The 22525-nt window shown below is 41.7% G+C and overlaps 2 protein-coding genes across 2 annotated transcripts in view; one reads left to right on the top strand and one right to left on the bottom strand.

Moving 5' to 3' along the window:
• Positions 1 to 7488: 7488 nt before the first annotated feature.
• The window catches only part of LOC141909550 (intermembrane lipid transfer protein VPS13B-like), a 63234-nt gene continuing 48197 nt past the window's right edge, over positions 7489 to 22525 (bottom strand). The window contains exons 37-50 of the mRNA XM_074799997.1: positions 21982 to 22157; positions 21137 to 21268; positions 20078 to 20309; positions 19399 to 19575; positions 18652 to 18789; positions 17891 to 18107; positions 17100 to 17249; positions 15569 to 16759; positions 15155 to 15331; positions 14157 to 14327; positions 10868 to 11044; positions 9712 to 9980; positions 8946 to 9080; positions 7489 to 8656 (exon numbers count right to left, since the gene is read on the bottom strand). Of these exons, the coding sequence (XP_074656098.1) occupies positions 8444 to 8656; positions 8946 to 9080; positions 9712 to 9980; positions 10868 to 11044; positions 14157 to 14327; positions 15155 to 15331; positions 15569 to 16759; positions 17100 to 17249; positions 17891 to 18107; positions 18652 to 18789; positions 19399 to 19575; positions 20078 to 20309; positions 21137 to 21268; positions 21982 to 22157 (3555 nt within the window). The 3' untranslated portion in view covers positions 7489 to 8443. The remainder of the gene's footprint in view (positions 8657 to 8945; positions 9081 to 9711; positions 9981 to 10867; positions 11045 to 14156; positions 14328 to 15154; positions 15332 to 15568; positions 16760 to 17099; positions 17250 to 17890; positions 18108 to 18651; positions 18790 to 19398; positions 19576 to 20077; positions 20310 to 21136; positions 21269 to 21981; positions 22158 to 22525) is intronic.
• Positions 12460 to 13525, top strand: LOC141910113 (uncharacterized). The gene is made up of 2 exons (XM_074800827.1): positions 12460 to 12750; positions 12859 to 13525. Exons 1-2 carry the CDS (start codon positions 12466 to 12468, stop codon positions 13255 to 13257), a joined length of 684 nt encoding a protein of 227 aa, XP_074656928.1. The 5' UTR covers positions 12460 to 12465; the 3' UTR covers positions 13258 to 13525.

Below are 22525 nucleotides of genomic sequence, written 5' to 3'. Positions count from 1 at the left end.
TGAGTCGAACTCAATATCTTAAGTAACGACGACCAAAATGTTCAACAGAATGCCGAGTATCATGACGGCGAGGGACGCGACCTCGAATCGTTCAGACCTGACGGTCCGATGAGACATCGGACGGAGTCGTTGAGTTACCGTCCATAGGAGCGGATGATGCCGCGGTCCGATCTACGCGACGTAGAAAAATATCGTGTCTAGTGTCGACCAAACCCTAATTAGGCCCGTATATCAGTATCGCAAATCATTAAAACGATATCGTTATTTTGCGACCTGACTTGAGATTTTTCGTAACGGCTGAACATTAACTATTGTATACCACTAATTGATGATGTACAGGTATCCACGTGTCGCGAAATATCTGTACCCATGGACGTATAAACTAGATTATACGTCCATGCTGTACCTTAAGAGACAAACGGTGAAACTTAGTCGCTGCAACCATGGTTGGCGCGGTCTGAGCGCTTTGGATTACCAAGTTCTTTGTACCAAATGAAAGATACAGGTCGCGTGTATGTTCGACGAGCAATTATCTCAACAGGAGAGGCTGGATATAGCAGCGCTGCGCGTTGATTCTAAAATCAATCCGTTTAGGTAGTTTTAAGATGTTGTAGCCAACTGACGCATGCGCATTTGGCACCGCAATGACAGCGCTTTTAAAATCCACAGCTCGGCGAAAACATTTTGAAAATTTTGACTCCGTGAAATTCACGTGAAGTTGTGAATGTTGCGGCTTGTTACACCAGAGTCAATGACTCCAAATATTTGTGAATATGGGTTATATTTGTATCTAGACGCGGTTGCACTGGTGGTCTAATTTAGAATTTGGATTCTGTGAAGTCGTTAGAAAGGCCAGCAATGTTCCGGTATTGATATCGTATCAGGTGTCCACATGAGTTTATTTGTTGAAATGTAAAGAGTAATTAATATGTAATATCTACACACGTGTGAATGAAGAGAAATATATTAGTTTCACCGAACGAGCTGTGTGAATATATGAAATATATATGAATAGATGCTTTCGGACCGAAGTGTCAGATGATACCGGAGCATGTTTCAGCTCGAATATGAATTATCGAGTGTTTACCATCCTCCCTCTGCAGGGACTCGAACCTGATGGCATCGCTACACTCAGCCACGGCACGAACCCCTGCATCAGTAGACCGGATGCGCAGGTACATGCGCAGCTTTCCGAGCGAAAACTGGCGGCACCAATCAGATCGCTCGTTGTATAATCGTTGAGGCAAATTTCAAGGAAGAACTATAAATGGGAAAACCCGGGCTAAAATAAAACAGGATTTCTGATTGGCTAAAAATCACATCATCTGAACTGCGCATGTATCTGCGCACACGGTCGATTATGGCAGGGTTTCGTGCCGTGGCAATCTCGATGCCATCAGGTTCGAGTCCCTGCCGGGGGAGGATGAGTGTATACATGCTCGTAGGGGGTTTCATTCTGCGCAGTGACAAGTATAGAAAAGAACAACTCAACACCCGCCCCATGCAGAGAACGCATCGATAAAACTGGTTGATAGTAAAGCCGCGCTGCAGTTAGATACGAGAACTAGGCTCGAGTTCTAAACTACATACTACAATACGAGCCCAACGTTCCACGTATGGTTAGAAGAAACACCACCAGGTGGCTTTCCGTGAATTGACATTTTTCACATTTCGGTGGCACTGCAGGGGCGAGTTCGGTTGCGAGGGTACGACACCTCCCTAAACCGGTCTAAAATGCACCTTAAAATTGCATAAACGTGTTTGCTAAGTTTTCAAATTTTTTCTTGCCCCTGGACCGCTTACGAGTACTTTACACTAAACAGTTGTCAAAACTGGAGCGAAATAAAAAACCAAAAACTCATTCATTTTGATAATTATCATAATCATTTATTGCGTGAAATTTACATAATCAATTGATCTTACATAAACATAATAGTCACGTTTAGTAACTAAAATTACGCATATTCTAAAACTGTACCTAATTTAAAGCGAAACGTTTGATTTTGATGAATATGATAAAATCATTTATTGATTGAAATGTTCTTATTGTTGAATTGTTGATACATCCTAATCGGTTACTCATATTTGAGGCCACACCATCCGTAGATATTCCTTAGTGTCAAGTTTATTAAAACCAAAATTCTACCGCCAGGTTATCAATCACAGCTTCGTCATTTATGGTTGTATGAACACGAATTATCGGACCATCCATCTTAAAATTACCTGACCCAAACATTCGACCGCTCGATAAACGCGTATCATTAAGGTACAAATCCCCGTCCGTGCATCTCAATGAAACCCATTCCCTCTTGTCGAATACTTTACTATCGATATTGTAGCCATTCAACACTCTTCTTCTCATTGGATCTATCAGACACGTAGTAGAAAAAGGGAGCAAGTGCGAGAATATATCGACTTCATTCATAGCAACCCTTATGTGATTATTCCCGAGAACTAAATAAGAAATCGAGTAGTTTTTAAAATGATTTCCATCATTTCTGACCCCGAAATGTAAATTCAGTTTCGAATCCGAGGGTGAAACAGTTTGGCTGTTATTGAACCCTTTGACCAGTTTAGGTTTAATGATGTTTCCTTTGCTATCACGCACCGTCATATTGGCTCCCTCCCCGATCACGATTCCACGTTCAGCATCAACTTTCTCGAAATCGAAGAAATAACGAAGTTTGCGCAATTTAGGTTTCACGACTGAAACAGGTGAAAATTAAAACACAAAGAGCGTCGTTAAAAGAACTGTAATTAATAAAGCCGAATAGTTTGAGGTGTTTATTTCACTGGTTTGTGGGTTCAAATCCTGTATATTTCTGCTAGAGAGTCATTTATCATTTGAGTCAAATTCATTTTAGTTTGATATTCTATATAACCGAGGTACTGGGTGTAAATTGGGAGAAAAGAACTTACCTGTTGTCATAGCGGTGGTGGTGCTGCTGGTGCTAGTGGTGTTGGTGCTGGTGGTACCAATGCTGGTACTGCTGGTGCCCATTGGTCCATCATATCTCTTCTGAAACCAGCGTTAAACGTGCTCGTTTAGAAAATTACTATTACATTTTACCTCGAAAAAGTGAACGTTATTCTTCTCAAGGAACAGAATTCATAACCGAAATCCGTTATGCGCAAATTATAAACATCGATTACAAAATTCAGTAATCCTGAAAATTTGATGGACAGATTTCTGTCTTAAATGAATTTCATTTTCAATCTTTTGAATTTGTTTAGCAAGTGCCTGTTATAAAGGCTAATAGTATGAATTAAATGATGCTATTTAAGAGTTATTTGAATCCTACCTTGTAGTACTTGGTTTTGTCGTCGGTGGCGCTGCACGCGTAGTCGACGTTGACGTCATACAGGTAACAATGCCCTCCGTTGAACGACATGGCTGAACATTTCTGATCATTCATACAATCAGCTCCGCACTCGACGAGGCTACGGACATTTCTGTTCGCGATCACGCGGTTTGTTTTCGCCCAGTTTTGTGAGTTTTTCTCGCTGTGTTTGCCGCCTCCCGAACATTCTGGCAGGCGAGTGAATTGTTGAAAGCGGAACTCGGTGAAAACCTCATCGGCGACGATGAGACAGAAAACACCGACCAGTAAAATGTTGATGGCGTTCATCATCTCGTGTGAGATGAAATTCTCGGTTGAATGCGGCGGATGACACCAAAAACTGATGATATATATTCTCAACTCACATGAGACATCTAAAGCTCGATTCTAATTGGATCTGTACCCATGTTCCTCACACCTCCTTTCAGCGAATCTAAGATATTATTGGCTCATTATCTGCTTTCGGTAAAAAAAGGTTTGTTCAACGCAGTAATAAACCACTCAAACTTATGTCGAACCCCTGAAAACCTGGTGGAGCGCTGAACCCAGAAGCACAAACTATAAATATGGTTTGCCCCAAAGGACGATATAGTGATAAGCCTCTTACAATTATTTGCAAACTATAAAGATAAAATTGCCAATGTACAAAATCGAAAGGAGAATATGAATTTTCCAGATGTGCTGAAATTCACAGTGGATGTAGTGGATGACAAAACTAGACCCACCCCTCGATAAGTTCGATAAGTTCTTTGCCAATTTTAGTCGTGATACGATAAAAATGTTGATAACATTTATCCTAAAATCGGTTCTGTATCTTGATACACGGCCCAAATACATCACTATAATTTGAGGAAAGATGCCAGGTGTCTAAATGTGATCGTATTGGCCCTGTTGTGGTGGCTGTTTCCTCCAATTGTTATGGTTCTCCACCAGTGCTATGTTTGTTGGTTTGACCAGTGTTAATGTCCACCTGTGTTGTGTTGTCGAGTAGTATCCTCTCGGCGACTCTATCTGAGTGGATAATCTGGTCCCGTCGTGGATGTGCTCAATCTCTGTATTCCGACTCTATCAAGTGAAAATGACTGCAATCGTTCAGTCTATCGTTCAATTATTCATTCGGATATAGCCTTTCCGTACAATCTTCATTTAATCATTTCATAGCCCACAGCCTCTTATCTTTAGCTCCACCATCCTAAGTTCCCTCTACTCAACCACTTTAGATTTCCTACTGCCTGAAACCCTCCCTTTTTATACTGTTTTACTAGCCACAACACTACAGAATTAAAGAATATATATTTATAGAACTGAATTATTCCTGCCGTAAGAGGATTCTAGTGTTTGAAGCTGAAGTTTTGTCCTGCAACCCAAACATAACTGAATTTAACAAAGAGGGTATTATAGACCTGAATTCAAAAGGCCTTTGTCCCGTGTAAAGAGGATTCCAGTTTTTGAAGCTGAAGTTTTGTCCTGCAACCCAAACATAACTGAATTCAACAAATGGTTATTATAGACCTGAATTCAAAAGGCCTTTGTCCCGTGTAAAGAGGATTCCAGTTTTTGAAGCTGAAGTTTTGTCCTGCAGCCCAAACATAACTGAATTCAACAAAGAGGGTATTATAGACCTGAATTCAAAAGGCCTTTGTCCCGCGTTGAGAGGATTCCAGTTTTTGAAGCTGAAGTTTTGTCCTGCAACCCAAACAATCTGCATTTCAGAACCTGAATCTTTGCTCTTCGCTGCAGTCTATGTGCTGACAGTTGAAAGTGCGTGGTTGCGACGGTTGCAATAAAAGGTAAATTACTGGTCAATCAGCAGAAGTTGACAGTAACCATTATCAGTACATCAGAGAATGACTTTTTTCGGGAGAAGAAAGACAGAAGACAGACATCTTAATTACATTCCTTATTCTTCCTCATTATAATCGATGAAATTCATTCAACACACAAAATGTCAAAACTGCAGCTACACACCAATTCCGTCAGTTTCAGCATCCCAAAATAAGCCTAACACGCGTTCCCTTTGCAGACGTCCACTATCCAGGAACTTTGTTGTATCATCTTTTGGAAGGGCTGCTAGAACGTCGCAGCCGTTGCTGGGGAACTTCGTCAGGTGGAACCCTCCACGTGACACAGTAGAGGCGACATCTATCAACGTCTTAGTAGCAGTGGCAGTATTCGGCTTGGAGTGGAGGAAGTTATCCATGTAGAAATCTTTCAGAATGGCATCTCTGACATCTGGCAGTACATCAGGATCTTCGGTGGTTTCGCGAAAGGCATAACAGGCATTTCCTGCTGAGCATCTGGCGTCAAAGATGTTGACATTCATCTGTTAAACATCTCTAAGTCTCTCCACAAGAAACTTATTGTGGGTTGATCGTCAGGCGATATCTTAACTCGATGGTCCATCGCTTATATGTCTCTAATAACAGCAATTGGTTCTTGTCTGAAGCGTAGCGGTGTATCCCGGGTAATCTTCGCAGCAGATCTGGTCCGCACGTCAACTGGTTATTCAAGGAAACTCCTTGATAGCTAGCTGCAGCATCGAAGACAACACGTATTTTTTTCTTTTACGGATAGCAAACCGCGTCTGGAAGAAACCATCTCTTATCACTTGATACTGTAGCTTCATTTGAGGTCAGTTTTCTCGCGTAACCATTGGCGACATAAGTCTGAAAGGTTTTCCCATAAACATCTGCCCAGTTGCACAGTCAAAGAGCCTTTGCTCTGGAAACCATGTCATTTAAATTCGCTTCAGGCCCAGTCTACGGCTGGCCTAAAAATTAGACATTAGAAATTCGGCGAAAAAAGTTCAGAATTCGAATAATTAGTGAGCTACCGCCACGACACTCTCGAGTCGACTAGCCCGACACTCGAGTCGACTAGCCCGACACTCGAGTCGACTAGCCCGACTGATCAGAAAGGAAAGCGCTTCACATGACACTGAGCTCGTAACCGCGGTAGGATTATCACATATCAACACATGAGAACCTGTCTATTTTGTCACAATACATGTTTATATAGGCGATGTTTGCCACAACAGTGTCAGAGGAGACTTACCATAATAGTATCGCAGATTAACAAATGTCAGGACTCCATAGCAGCGTTTCGGATCCAACTCTGCGTGGGTCTTGTTTGACTCTTAGATCCAGTTCCACATTTGCATGGATTAAAGTTGACTCTCTGGATCCAGTTCCACAGTTGTGTGGTTTTACGTTGACCCAGTTGTGTAGGTCCAAGTCGACTCTGAACTCGACAGTTGTGTGGGTTTAATTTCACTCTGAACCCCAATTCCACAGTTATGTAGGTTTAATTCGACTCTGGACCCAGTTCCACAGTTGTGTGGGTTTGACTCTGGGCCCAGTTCCACAGTTGTGTGGGTTTAATTTGACTCAGGATCCAGTTCCACAGTTGTGTGGGTTTAATTCGACTCTGGACCCAGTTCCACGGTTGTGTGGGTTTGACTCTGGGCCCAGTTCCACAGTTGTGTGGGTTTAATTTTACTCTGGATCCCGTTCCACAGTTGTGTGGGTTTAATTTGACTCTGGATCCAGTTCCACAGAGGAGTTTCATTTTACTCAAAAGTTCAAAGTGTCCTTATGCATTCTATCCCATAATCACTAGAGAGCTAGTATGGCAGGTTTGTTTACATCAGGTGACCAGCTCCAGCCAATCACAAGCTAGGGTTAGGGTTAGTGACCATGTGCTTGGGGCTATTTGCATGTATCAGGTGACCAGCTTCAGCCAATCACAAGCTAGGGTTAGGGTTAGTGACCATGTGCTTGGGGCTATGGATCAGGTGACAAGCTCCAGCCAATCACAAGCTAGGGTTAGGGTTAGTGACCATGTGCTTGGGGCTATTTGCATATATCAGGTGACCAGCTCCAGCCAATCAGGAGCTAGGGTTAGGGTTAGCGACCATGTGCTTGGGGCTATTTGCATATATCAGATGACCAGCTCCAGCCAATCACAAGCTAGGGTTAGGGTTAGCTGTTTCTAGGTGGAAGGAGGTGTATGTTTACATACAGTGACATCAGTTCATTGACAGCCAACTCATGATTTGAACATCCGACAACCAGAATAAATAGAAACCAACAAACTGAATTAGATTCATAGAGGCTGAAGTAAATTTCTTTTTGAAAATAACTCATAGTTTCTTTTGAATGTAGATTTAACTTTAATATTCACCGATACAATGTGGACAGTACCACACTTTGATTTTAAACCCTTTTGAATAAATAGAATTTATTTTAGAAACCGACATCAAAATAACAACAGAAATATGAAGACAAATATATTATATATTTCTATAACAATAATTATTTACTTTTACCTATTTACCTCATAGAAACACCTCGCACAATTACGCAAACACACAAAGTTCATTCAGGCCATTTGTTAATTCTTAAAACGAATTTTCACCGAAAATGCCATTGCTTTAGACTAGATGCTACTTTGACAATATTGTCTTTGAGCCTAGAGCCCAGTTAGAGAGGATTCCACTGCAACGAGATTTGAATAAGACCATGAGAAAAACCAAGCACAAAGATGGACTTAAATTTTTTCACATCAGATACAAGCTGAACTTGAATTGGTCCCCGGATTTAGGAATTTTCAGCAATTCTTCAAAATAATAAAACCCGCTTTATAAGGATCATTTGGGACCAACAAAATTCATATGGTTTACATGAAATCCGGATCTAAAAAGCCTTTTCTCGTATATTTATGTACATGGACCGCAAATATTGTTCGGATTAGACCAAAACACGGATTAAGCCGATCCAGATCAGGTTTGACTGCACGATCGAATCAATAATCCATATTCTAGTTCAACTGTTGCGGCGTCCGTTCTGGTCATTTAGCACATATATCTTAAGTCTTTTCTGAATAAAAACTGATTGACCTAGGGGGCACCAAGGCATCATCTCAAACCAACATGAAAGACCGCTTAGATCGACCTATCTTAACTAATTGCGCTTAGGTTTAACTCGAGATATGATTAAGACTCAACCCGATTAGACTCACTGCAGCAAATGAGTTTAAAGACACCGGTTTCAATATTTTTACCGCTTGCCGAAAATGAATAGAGTTATCAGATTCTAAAGCTTTCATTCGCCCCAAACCGAGAAGCCTTTCCCGAGCAGTTTTCGTCTGACTATATGGAACAGAGTGTAGAATGAGTCACGTGATTTCTGTTCGCAGTTGAACGTATATTTCACTTTCGCCGGCGCGAACGCGATACGATCGGTCACCGATAATTCCCGGCCGGACGACGCGCCGACCACGAAGTCCGCGATCCGGTCTTTCTTGTCGCCCTCCTTCTGCGAAAGAAAAAAATTAACATTCTCTTAGATACAGTGGACTCGGCTTAAGTCGGATTTATTTTAACTTATATTTAACTACCAATAAAAATGTCTGAAGTTCTGAACACATGTGAAGTGTGGACGAACGGGTTCTGAAAGTGCGCTGATAAAATGTCTAATGTCTGGTGTTTGTAGTTCATTTTCAATTAGAAATGTCTCCGGTGAAGTTCTGAACACATGTGAAATGTGGACGATCAGTTTTTGGAAGTGAGCTGATAAAATGTCTGGTGTTTCAATGGATAAATACCTGTAGTTTATTGTCATCAGCGCTGTTCCATTCCATCAACACCATTGACGTTGAACCCGAACACAAACAATCTAATTCAGTGACAGCGAACGCCTGCTGTTGACAATCCTCGTTTATATCGATGATGAACAACACCTGAAAAGATTACAGCAAAACACAAATCTATCAAACTCATCTTTGAATGGGGACCGATGACACTAAGATGGCCTCCAATTACGTAATAATTGACCGATCAAGAAAACCTGTCTGATACGCTAGAGATCCCTTCCTAAAATAAACCCTTCTCAAATTCGAATGTAATTTCGCGAAAACCTTTATGAAGCTAAAGGCCTACGAATAGAATCAAAAATGACCTTTTTATAGCCACAAAAAGATCACAGGACAGGACGGCCATCTCGTGTCCGATCGACCCAAATTTTCTAATGCCCTTGAAAACTTCAAAAATGCATAAAAAGTGCCGATAGTACGTTAAGATATGAATTAACAGGTCGATAGTGGTATTAAAATAGCAGATTACATAATATGGCAACAACCAGAACACAGGCCGAACGAGAGACATGTAAAATGAACGAGGATCCATTTTGAAACAATTGCAAGTTGAAATTTGGCTTTTCTAATTTGATCAACAAAGCCTCTAGGATTTTACAATTACAGTTAGAGTTAACAGCTCTGACTAAAATTTGAACTCTATCTATCGAGGGCTTATTACAATAGAATATTGTCGGTTAAAACCAATATTTAAACATTTACACAATTCAATATTCACCTGTGGACTCAAAATGATGTAAACATCCGGTAGACATTCGTAGGTATGGTCATCGTCTTCGACGTCATCGGTGTATTGTTGCTCGGTCGCCGCGGCATCGACGACAACGCGCGTCGCCATGATGATCGAGATGATTTCATTCGTCGCGGCCGATTCGATCGTTTTCGCGAGGAATTTCCACTGACCGGTCGAGAACGTCGAGACTTCGACGACGACTGATTTATACCACGGTCCGGGCAGACGCCCGACGCCGACTCCGTTCAGCAATCCTAACAAAAAACGAACGAAAACAATTTTTAATCTAAATTTTATCGTAAAAAAAAGTTTTTTAGCCTTTCATTATCTCTACATCGCAGTGCGGTGTATATACATCACTGATGGGGTTTGCTAGTACAGAAATTTTGCTAGAAACATATAAGAACTGAAGGTAAAGGAAATCAATGGATTAGGATTTAGGATCAACTCTTTCAGTGTTTCTACACCATGATGCGGTGTACAAATCATGTCGACTTTGCTAGTACACCGCATCGCAGTGTATTGATGTTATTAGTAATAAGTTTTCTATGTCCAATGAAAGATGGCAGCACCTGTCAAACCATCCTCCCTCTGCAGGGACTCGAACCTGATGGCAACGATACACTCAGCCACGGCACGAACCCTGCCATAGACGACCATGTGTGCAGGTACATGCGCAGCTTTCCGAACGAAAACTGGCGGCACCAATCAGATTGCGCGTTGTATAATCGTTGAGGCAAATTTCAAGGAGGAACTATAAATGGGAAAACCCGGGCTAAAATAAAACGGGATTTCTGATTGGCTAAAAATCACATCATCTGAACTGCGCATGTATCTGCGCACACGGTCGATTATGGCAGGGTTTCGTGCCGTGGCAATCTCGATGCCATCAGGTTCGAATCCCTGCCGGGGGAGGATGCTGTCAAACACAGCGAAATATTAGTAACTAATCATACACTGTGCCGCGGTGTAGACGCACAGCAGTGATACCTGTTATACACCGCACTGGGGTGGAATTCAAATTGCAAAATTTCCTTATTATCTCCAGCACTTTCAGGCATTGAGTTGTCAGCAATAGCAATAATAATAATAAAAGAAAATGTAAGCCTTTGATTGGTTCCAGTATAAAACCGATACTAACCATGTCCTGTACGTGCGACGAACTCAGCGCTGCCACCTACTGGTTTAGTAACGACGCCGATCAATCCTTTCCCGAAGCCGGAAATGACGCCGAGCACTTTTTGACTGGCCGACAGACTCTGATCGGTAACTTGTTGGATACCTTGCAACGGCTGTTCGGCCAGACCAGCTACCGCACCTGTGTACGAGTGGAGAAAATGAGCTTTTACAATCAACGATAACACGACAAAATATTTAATATTAATAATAATAATAATAATAATAATAATAATAATAAATTGATAATAATAATGATAATTGACATTTATATAGCGCAGGTATCTTAACCAGTGAGTTCAGATGCACTCCAGATTTGGTAAAACCCCCAGCCTATGCCTCTATTCCTAAATTGGTCATCTCTCCCTGGGGAGAAGTAACATCCGAGCAGCTACTAGGCGCTCGGGAGTCATCTATCAGGCCAGGTACCCATTTACTCCTGGGTGGAGAGAGGCAATGAGGATAAGTGTCTTGCCCGAGGACACTACAGGGTTCGAACCCACGACCTGGCTTCTCAGAGCCGAATGCTCTAACCACTCGCCCACACCGCTTGCTCAAAAATATTTCGTTAATTCCTTCCTTGCAGGGTTTGGTCTTGTCGATTTCATCTTAACTAGCGATTAAAGAGAACGCAACTAAGAGCTAAAGTCTATTTTGACTTTGCTTGAAAGGAGGTCGGCTGGCCTAGCTCAATCAAGGCTTTAATAAGACGAGCGAAGCTGAAAATACGAGATAAATTCCACAATAAATCAGCAAAGATGAAAAAGTTCAATAGTGGACGAGAATACTATTAACCATCATCAGGTGCACTGATTATGGGCAGTTGATCTGAAACATCGATTTTCAATCCATTTTTCAACATATTGAAGGTTTGGCAAAGAGTCTTCATTGAATGAGATAAAAAAAAGAAAAAGACTCCATAATTTGAATATTGAACACTTTGTTTCCATGCCTAAAAACCACGGGCAAGTTTCTCATAAGTTGGCTAGAGTTAACCAGTGTACTATGGTCTCTCTAACCCACTTTTCAACAACTGTCTCAATGTTTGATGATTTGAAAAAAACTTCAGTTGGTAGACATTTAAAACATATTGTAAAACTTGATTCCTTTGAAAGAAAATGGTGTCTCATCCATGACAAAACTTTTGAGACAACCCCATTCAAAGGAAACTTTTTAAGTATTTTGCAATCCTTCAATGCAGTGTAGAATAAAAAGGGTAGGATAAAAATTCTGTTTTAGGTCACCTGCCCCTATCTGTGATGGTCCTATTAAGACTTATATCAGGTATGTGCTGATAAAACTAACTGAACTAGGACATGCGACATCCTCTCAAACAACGTTACAATAGACATTAGTCACTGACACGCATATCAATAGTTCCCTTATCTGGGGGCTACGTGATCAAAGACATGATTCATCGAAAAAGTGATTTAGGCCGACAGGCGCAAACAAGTTTTTGATAATGTTCACTTCAGAATCAGACCCTGGGAATATCTGTTGCCTTTCATACTTGATATAAAACTTCAACACGAGTTCCAAGTAGTTACTTTTTGACGAGCAAACATGGCAGGTAGTAGCGTTAGCTGCGAGTATAGATCAGAATTCACTGTTACGTTTGAAAGACGCAAAGTAAACGTTTATTCAGATGAGGAGAATGAAAGTAGAGATATCGCTAATTATTCCTATCAACCGTTATTCAAACTAGAATGTGATCTGATAACTGTTGACGGTGATCTATTACAATTGATATGGACAGAGGAACTGGAGACCTTGATTAAACGAGAACTATTTGAAAGACAACAAATAACCGAAGAACAAATATCCGTACAAGTGATACCGTTCGATGAGGTAAGAATCATTTTCATCTTCAGTTTCATCATCATCACCCACATGCGATACTAGCCAGGTGACCGCTGCGAGGTGAGAGTCAAATAAAAATGTCGTTTTCTATTTCAGGTGAGATTAGAATGGCGAGCACCGCCCCCCGGTGTTGAGATACCGGATCTCGGCATCCCGTTCAACCATCAACCACAAACCCACGGATTCATCGTTAAGTGTTCGAATGGAGAAATGGCCGAAAACTATAAATCAAGCCTTCAAAAGTCTCCACAATTTATAGGAGCAGGACTTCATGTGATTGGTATTAGTCGACGAGGGACGCAATTGTTTAAAGTGAATTATACAGAACCGATCACTGAACATCCGACTGTAAACAGTTTGATAAATAGAAAACGAGTGAAGAAATATCAGCTCCCGGATGGATATTACTGTTACCTAAACTGTTTAGATGTTGACACACGGGGACGCATGTTTGTCTACTGTGACAGGATGTGCAGGATTCCCGTGTGTTATTAGTGATAAACATGTATTATTATCAGTATGCTCTGATACTGGTAACAGAGGTGCTGTTATCAGTATCAGAGTATAATAATCACAGGTTTATAGATCACCTGCGTATAATACTGAACTCTACAGACAGTTGGACATGTGAGATACATAAAGTGTGTGACAGTAACATTGTAGTTATCTGTCACTGGGATATCATTAATAATCAGCGATCACTGAGATTTTACAATATAAACACTGGACTGGACAGCTAGTTAGCATGATAAACAAAAATTGTCAATCGTTTTTACGAGACTCTGCGCCAGCAGTGTAACTGTATATCTATTGATATATAAAAGTTTTATCATTTATATCATAGTTTGCTTACTTCATTCACAGAAGGTATTGTTTATTGAAAAGCCATAAATTCAATCGCTATCACTGATCTTAATACAATCTATAACACTGAGGACTGATGACCCACTTTCAATCTATAACCATTAATTCGTTTTTTAGTCCATGATAACAACACTGAGGACTGGCGACCCCAAATCAAAAGTGATGTCTCTTCTCTGACACAACTTCTGAGACAACCGCATTTAAAAGAACCTTTTTAGGTATTTTGCAATACTTCAATAGTGTTAAATGGATTAAAGATTGATGCTGGTCCTATCAAAACCTGTATCAGGTATGCACAACTAAAACTGACTGAGCTAGTCAACCAGACTCAAGTTAGGTTGAAATAGACATTAGTGTATAGTGTATATATTACTATCTTAATACAGTGGAAAACAATTTCTTCAATTTAACCATTATCAGTTATCAGGTGCCTTGAAGTTTTGTGCGCGGCAAATATAAATTTAAGAGAAAAATAATTTTTTTTCCTAGACCTCGCGCCTCTCTAGTCGATAAGACGTTTCCACACATACCTAGAAGACTCAAGCCGAACCCGGTTAATCCTTGTTTCAAGCCGTCGCCGACCTGCTCCGGCGGACGCCGTCGAATCTCCTCCTGGCGGAGACAATGCGCCTCGTCCAGCGATAAATAGTCCATGTTACGCGACAAACTCGACGCGAAACTAGTCACCGAATTCACCGTACCTGCGAATAGATAATCAACACAGCTACAGATAAACTGGGATCCTTTTACGTAATGTGAGGGCCTAAAATGGCCATTCTAGGGCACAAAATATATGACATTAAGATAGTCAACATTTTTGAACAGAAATAGAGATGACTTCAGTTATGTGACGACTTAGGCCTACCCAAATGACAACCTACACTTAGTAAATTGAATTGAAATATAAATTGAGACTCAAAAATACAGATGACTTCCAAATGACGACTTACGCTTAGTGAATTGAATTAGAAATACAAATTGGGACTTGAATTGGAAATCTTAGAGGGCCTAAAATGGCCATTCTAAGGCAAAAGATATATGAATCAGATATTTAAAACAGGACATGTACTATTTTGAACAGTCACTGGTAAAGATGATGTTATACTGTCAGGGTGACGGCCACTTTCCACCCATTTACAAATCAACTGATTTTTCCCTGATTTCTCCGCGCGATTACATAAAATTCCCAGAGTAAATCAAGAGAAACTTCTAGGTTTACAATTCTCAATTTTTCATGAATCATGTATTAAAAGAGAAATTGATCAGAGGCAAATTCCCTTAGTTTTACACGTCCCATTCAAAATTCGTCAAATTCCCTGATTTTCCCAGATTCTTCCAGAGTTTTCCAGACCCTCAATTGGTCACCCTGATGACAGCCAGAACCCACAATTCTAATTATCTTCACCCAGTTCCACCAGTTCGGAGTTAAGATTTGACTCTGAGTTAACTCATTGAAAATGAACTAACTTTAACCCAGAGTTAACTCTAACTCACAACTGTGGAACTGGATCCTTATGTTTTCTCTCACCGGTAGAAACGTGCCACAACAACGAGGAAAATCCTTGTCGTACGCCCGACAGAAAATATCCGGGACCTTGACCGAGTCCTTCCATCGGCAGACGCAGCAGATCGACGACACCACGCGTGACGTTCTGTACCAAACCGGTCGGATTACCGACGAGCTCCAACGAACCAATCACCCAACCTAAAAATATTACATTTAAACTCAACGCAAGAACCAGTTGAACAATGACTCTGGATACAGTTCGACAGTTGTGTAGGGTTAACCCTTTCAGTGCGTCTACACTACAGTGCTGCGTATAAATCAGTGATAGATTTTGCAAGTACATCATATCGCAGTGCACTAGCAAAATCTATCACTGATTCGTACACCGCACTGTGGTGTAGACACACTGAATGGGTTAAGTGTTAATTCTCTCACCTGCTCTGAATAAAGCGCCCGATGCGTAATGCATCACTAACATCCTCAGCAGACGATCCGCGCTCGCCGTTAAATCGGTACGCGTGAACTCGGCGAATTTCAGCGGCGTGTTGTCCGACGCGAGGAACAACTTCATCGACGCGTGAACGCTCAAATACATCTGTATCGGTCGCACGGATAAACTGTGCAGACGGATCTGCGACGTCAGACGATGCAGCTCCGAGCAGACGGTCGACGGCAACTCCGCCGGCGTCGTCGTCGTCGTCCTAGAGGCGGTCGCGCGACTCGTCGGCACGAAACTGTCGACCTTCTTCAAAATGTCGTAGACGAACTTATCCTCGACGTAAACGGATAATGGACCGACGGCGACGGCTATTTCATGGACGCGGCAGCCTCCGTCGCGGACTAGAACGTCGACGCTGCAGAACGCCGACCGTCGCATTTCGTCTAAACGTTCGAACGTCAATTCGTCGACATAATCGAAATGATTTAAACTCGAGGTTGATTTCTCAGCGGGGATCGGTAGCAATACGACCGGGAAGTCGTATCCTCCGTCCAGATGCATTTGATTATCGATTTGTAACTTTTCAACGCAAGCGAAATACGCGACTCGCGCGTCGTCGTCGTCGGTAACCGCCGGTATCGTCGCTGCGATCGCGTTGTCCAGCGTGCAACGCGATATCTCTGTGACGACGCCCGATTCAGTCTGATCGTCCAACAATACGAAACTGGCGTGTTTAACGCGTAGGTTAACACTAATCGGCGTAACCGGCCCGGACCCGCGTAATTTCCGATGTCGCTGCGATTTGTGGCGGCGACGCCGCTCGACGCCGACTGTTCGTTCCGCGTCCGTATCCATGACTACGACTAATTCTTGCCCGCGCGCGCGTTCGCGTGTTTTAACCTCGGTCGCGGCGACTCCCGCTCGGCTGACCGTATCGACGTAAACGTGACACACGTAGTTCCACGTCTCGACGTGGATTTTAACGTCCGCCGTTTTCGGAATGTTGGCGATCGCGTCGTGTTTCGAACGCACGTCGATGCCCGCGCTCCACGAGATTCTGCCCGTATCCATCGCGCCCAGGTGCAACCGCGATGATTGTTGGTCGTAGCAGCTGTAGTGAACGCACGTATCGGCGGGTATCTCGATGGCAGACGGAATGTGATGAGAATCTTCTTCAATCGCGAAACCTGAAATCAGTAAAAAAAAACAGGTTGAAATTCAGTTTTCATCATAGAAAGTTTTCTGCAAAATTGTGTTTCATAAACATTAAAAAAATCTCCCTTTATTTGGATTATGCGCACAGATCTTGGAGTAATCATTTGATAATTGATTACTCCAAGCACAGACGAACTTATTTCAATCAGTTCTGATAGAAGTGTGACTCTTCACTTCACTAGTTTAAAGCCTAGATTTTGAGTCCTCTTAGATCACTATTTTAAACATCAAAATCAAAGTTTAACTAAGATCCATAATATTATTATGACTCTCCAAGAATCTAAGTTAAACTTTGACTTGCAGATTACTTACCAGCCGAACGAGATTCACTGATGTAAAGAGGAAACGGACAATTACTATGAATCATCAGTTGCGGGTTCGGGTCGTCGGAAATGACTAGATAAATGACTCCTTCGAATTCGTGATACGTCAACAAATACGAATAACTGCTGCAAACTTCATCTGAAATCATTAGAAATTTAATACTTTAACGTATTACAAGGTGGCACCACTGGAGTAATCCCCAATCGAGGAAATTTCTAGGTTTGAAGTATTTAACAATTCATTCATTTTTTATCACATCACGTACTGATAAAGAAACACATGGCCCTCATAGCATCATCCGAATTCCCTGAGCTTCCCTGATATTTCCATGTGATCAAGCTTGAAATTATAGCAACAAGTCTTGGTCCACAGGGGCATGTTGTGACCATGTCGACCAATAAAAAGGGCATATATTCTTAATTTAGGGCGGAAAGGCATATCAGCAAAATTTTTGAAATTTTACAATCATTTTGGAGTTTTCTGGAGCATCTCTGAGAGGCATTTAGTCAAGAAACATAGGTTATATATTTAGGAAAAATATCTATTGTGTATCTCGGGTGGTTTTACAACGGCAAATTTTGATACAGAGAAAAAATAAAAAGGCACGGTCGACAAGGTCTAAATTCGCCCCTGGTCCAGAATAGTGCCATCACTCTGACACCAAAAAGGATGATCGCCAAATTAACAAGTTTGAATGATTTCTGTGTTGACAAAAAGGGACTCCTCATTGGGGAAGGTGATATATGAATGGAGACAAGTCCCGAGGCAGACGGACGTACCGTGCGCTGCGACTCCGAACGGAATCTTCACTCGATCGAGTCTCAACGGGAAATTCCAATCGGCCGAACGATCGGATTTCAAACGTAGATAAAGCACGAGATCTCGAGGATCTTTGATGTCCGCGTCGTTCGTTCGACCGCTGCACCACAACGTTAGCGGTAACGACGAGTGACCTCGGATATCACGACTCGAAACCGTCAACTCCTCGCTTCGGATCTGAAAGAAAGAACACAAGAGAAATTAGTGAGAAATCCCGCGATTGAAAACTAAAATTTAGAAATATTTAAAAGTTTATTGTTCATGGAAACCACTTTTATTTGACGAGCTTCTTTCCTGACTATTCCCTGACCCATACGTTGTTCCCCATGACTTGATCTGATAAGAATTCAATCAATTAAAACAGTCAAATATGTAAAACATAGACGGGAACTGTTTGATTATAAATGTGATCTAGCAATCCAAACATATTTCCCAGACTTATCCCTGATCTTAAGCTTTTCTTAAAAGATTCCCTGACTTATTCTAAGAAAATAAATTCCCTGATTTCCAGGAAAGTGACCGCCTTCATTGTTTCAACAAGCTGTTTGATGGAAACAGATGAAATAAAGTTGTGGAGTGTTGGTTTGTGAAACTGGGGGCGTGGGGGTCTGTGAAACTGGGGGTGTGGGGGTCTGTGAAACTGGGGGTATGTGGGTTTGTGAAACTGGGGGGCGTGGGGGTTTGTGAAACTGGGGGGGGCGTGTAGGTCTGTGAAACTCACCGGTTTTGATTGGTTTTGAATCGTGTAGTTTTGCACACAGAACGATCGCGGCGTCTGATTGGACAACGTGTATCGCTCTTTAATTGAGACGTGACAGACGCGTTCGCGTAGCACCGACTGCAGCGTCAAAAAACACGTCTGCAAATAAACCGACAAATTCATAAAACAATTCACTCTTCATACAATTTACTTGTCTAATCGTGAGTTGCGCTTAAAAGGAAAAACATTTGACTATTTCATAGTTGTATCTAGGACCAAGAAGGGTGAAATAGCAATTGGGTGAAATAGTAATTGATAACAATCATTTTTGTCATCGTGAATCACTAAGGTCACAATATCTATATAATAAATCATAAATGTAAAAATCCAACAATTGTTAAATGACTCGAAGGTTTATCAAAATTACTATAAGTATATCGGGTGGTTTCTAGCACCCTTCTCAAGTCTAAAACCATATCTCAAATATAAGTGTCTCATTTCATAAACAGATTCGTAGAGCGGCTGTGTTAACCTGTTTACTTTAATATGTACAACCAGGATTCAGTTCAACAGTCGTGAGTTAGTGTTCACTCTGAGTTGAAATTAGTTCATTTTCAATGAGTTAACTCTGAGTCAAATCTTAACTCACAACTGTGGAACTGGGTCCGTATGAACAGTACTTTATAGGTGAACTAGTTTATTTGACACGCGAGCACCAAAATCGTATCCATGACAATAACCTAAGCGGAAAGTGGAAAAGAAATCTACCTGATATCGACTGCCGTTTGAGAGTATCGAGATGCTGGCCCGCGTGTGGCCGTTCTGATAAAGTACGCCCTCGATTTTCGGCAGATATTGATTTTCGAGCGTATCGCGTGGCGACAACTCGACGAAACTGGACGGATGAATCTGACCGTCGATGTCGATACCAACCGTAAACTGCACCTGAATCAAAACATTTTAAAAACTATCACTCGATTCCTAATTAGCATAAATTATATTCGTATAATTTGCATAGTTTATGCAAATCCGCAGTGCAGCTTCCCTCAATTACAAATTCAAAATTTTTCCTTAGTATTTAACCCTTTCAGTGCATCTACACCGCAGTGCGGTGTATAAATCGGTGATGACTAGGCTAGTACACTGCACTGCGGTGGATTGATGTAATTCATAAACGTTTTCATCTCTCATGAAAGATGGCAGCACCTGTCAAACACAGTTAGAAATAAGTAACAATAAATAACTAGAAATAAATAACTAACAATGCACCGCACCGCGATGTAGACGCATTTTAGCTGATGCCTGTTATTTGATGCAATGGGCTGGAATTTTTCAAACATTTTCAAATAATCTCCAGCACTTAAGGATATAAATTAGTCAGCACCGAAAGGGTTAATTGGTGATTTCCTGATACTGCGGGTAACCCTATTTGTAGGGCAGTACGTACGACTGTTTTCGGCGGCGCCCACGTCTGCCCGCACTGGATCTTCCACTGCTTCTCATCGGTCTGTATGTAGATATCCGTGCGCATTTTGTTATGAATCAAACACCAGGGGGCGATGTCGAGACAAATCGTTTTGAATCCCGGCCACTGCTGCACGAAGGTCACTTGAAGGTCGAGCTCGGCGTGGTCGACTTCGTCGTCTGGGTTATACTGTAATTGCGTCTCCGGGTGACACCTAAAGACAAACACACTTTATAATCCAAATTCAGGGAGAATTGGGGGAGGGGGTGGAGATTCAGGGTCAATTGTGAGACAAGCCAATTAAATTCTTTGAGTGATCCATAACATTCAGCACAGCATAACATTCAGCACAGGAGTATACTTAATATTGCCTTTTTGAGGGTCAAAGATCCTTTTGCAACGTGACTAGTTCAGATCCTCTCACAAGAGATAAATATTGTCATCAGAGAACTGCTGGGGGTGTACGGTTCGAGGTCCTGTTGAAAGTGACGAGGTATGTCACCATAAAACAGCATAGAATGGTTTTGTAAGCTCAATGCGGAAGTACGCTTAATACTGACTTTTTGGACATTTTTTTTTCAATTCCCTCAACCTGCTAAGTGTCACGCAGTGCATCATTAGTGGATTCGATGTTCCTTTTTCCCAATGGGGGAGAGACCAGAGAAGAACCTTCGACCAAGAAACTATGTCGCCACTAAGGTTTGAACCCATAAACCCATGATTGACGAGACCTGTGACTGGCGGCCAGTGAGTGACCGCTCGTCCACTGCGCCTCTCTTTAATATCTTTTTACAAATCAAAGTGCCTTTTTGAGATGTGACAAGTTCTTCAAGATTAGCCTTTCGATCGGAAACCATGGTCTAGGGTTCTGAACGAAATATAGCCGATGAAATTATCTGACTGTATTGAAGTAAGATATTTTTTTGGTTTTTGCATTTCAATGAGGACAACAATTAAAACTTAAAACCGTTTTAAGCTTAAACTCTTTCATGAAACCCGACCCAATTTTGCCAAACTTCAATCAGTTTAAATCTTACTTACTTCTCCTTGTTGTTATTCCAGTTATAGCAGAGGGCATCGATGTCGTCGATCAGTTGCAATTTTGTTAACGTAGTTTGTTTAAGGATGTCCTGTGATAGAGAATAAGGCGGATCTGATACCGCTGAATCGGGCCTGAAAACACAAGCGGTAAAACATTTTAAAACCCGCCACACGCCATCCTCGCTTGCCAGGGGTCGGGTATCGCTGCCCGAACTCGCTTCCACCAGCGCCCCCTAGCCCATGCTGTTGCGCATGACGTCATACATCGATTTGCGAAATACTTCCTTGTTCGGTAAAACGTTCGCTAATTGGTCCATTTAACGGGAAAACCAACTGAAGTCTACTGTCGGTTTGTTACAAGCGCTGTGATTGGTGCATCCGGATTCTGGTCAGCTAGTAATAACTCTAACGACACGTGAGGCAGGCGCAGATCCAGAGGGGGGTTTCAGGGGTCGTGACCCCCCTGCTCAACTACCAAAAAATATTTTAAATCGTTTTCTTGAAGGAATGTACTTGGGACAAATGCAGTACAACAGTACAACTTAATCGGTACCATATCATCTTATATTTTGCCCAAACAATATGCCGTATAGGCCCCCTATCATTAGAGATTTTAGTCGGCAGTTTAACATTAACATTTGTTATGAACCCCGTCCTGGAAAACAATCCTAGATCTGCGCCTGCGAGGTCAAGGGGTTCGAGGAACGGCTTTAGCTTCGTGAGTTCGAATCCCTTGACGGTTGAAGATGGCCAGACATGGTCACTTTAATAAACTACCAACTCAATGACACATATCTGGTCATTTTTCTTTCGTAGCGCCGAATTTTATATAATTACGTAATTACCTCATTTGCATAGTGATGCTGTGATCGAGATCACCGACGACCATTACAAGCTGGTCCTCTTGACAGTGCCCCCTGGCGACGTATTTCTGAGTCGACTGCAGACTCGGCGTGTGCAGATTGATCAACATCGTTATCGGCAACCGAGACTTCATCACGTAAACCGGTGACAGCGCCATCTATAGAGACAGTTTTAACAATTTAAAATTATTTTCTATATATATTAGCCTATCAAACAAGGTAACAGCCACTTTTCACCTATTTACAAATCCCCAATGTTTTAATAAATTCACTTTTAATGAATCATGTAAATTGTACAGATAAAGAAACACGTGGTCAATAGCATTATCTGAATTCCCTGAGTTTTCCAGGTTTTTGGTAGAATTTGTCAGATTTCCTTATTTTTTTCTAGATTTTTTGTACCGTGGCAAGTCTCGACGTCATCAGGTTCAAATTCCTGCCCATGGATATAACAGGAATATGAGCTTGTCTAGATCATTGTAAAACTATTTTCAGGGCCCAGTTTCACAAAAGGGTTTAACTCTTA

This window comes from Tubulanus polymorphus, chromosome 8, assembly GCF_964204645.1.
Source record: "Tubulanus polymorphus chromosome 8, tnTubPoly1.2, whole genome shotgun sequence".
Lineage (NCBI taxonomy): Eukaryota > Metazoa > Nemertea > Palaeonemertea > Tubulaniformes > Tubulanidae > Tubulanus > Tubulanus polymorphus.
Note: the sequence above shows the minus strand (reverse complement) of the source record. Positions and strands in the feature narration are given on the sequence as shown.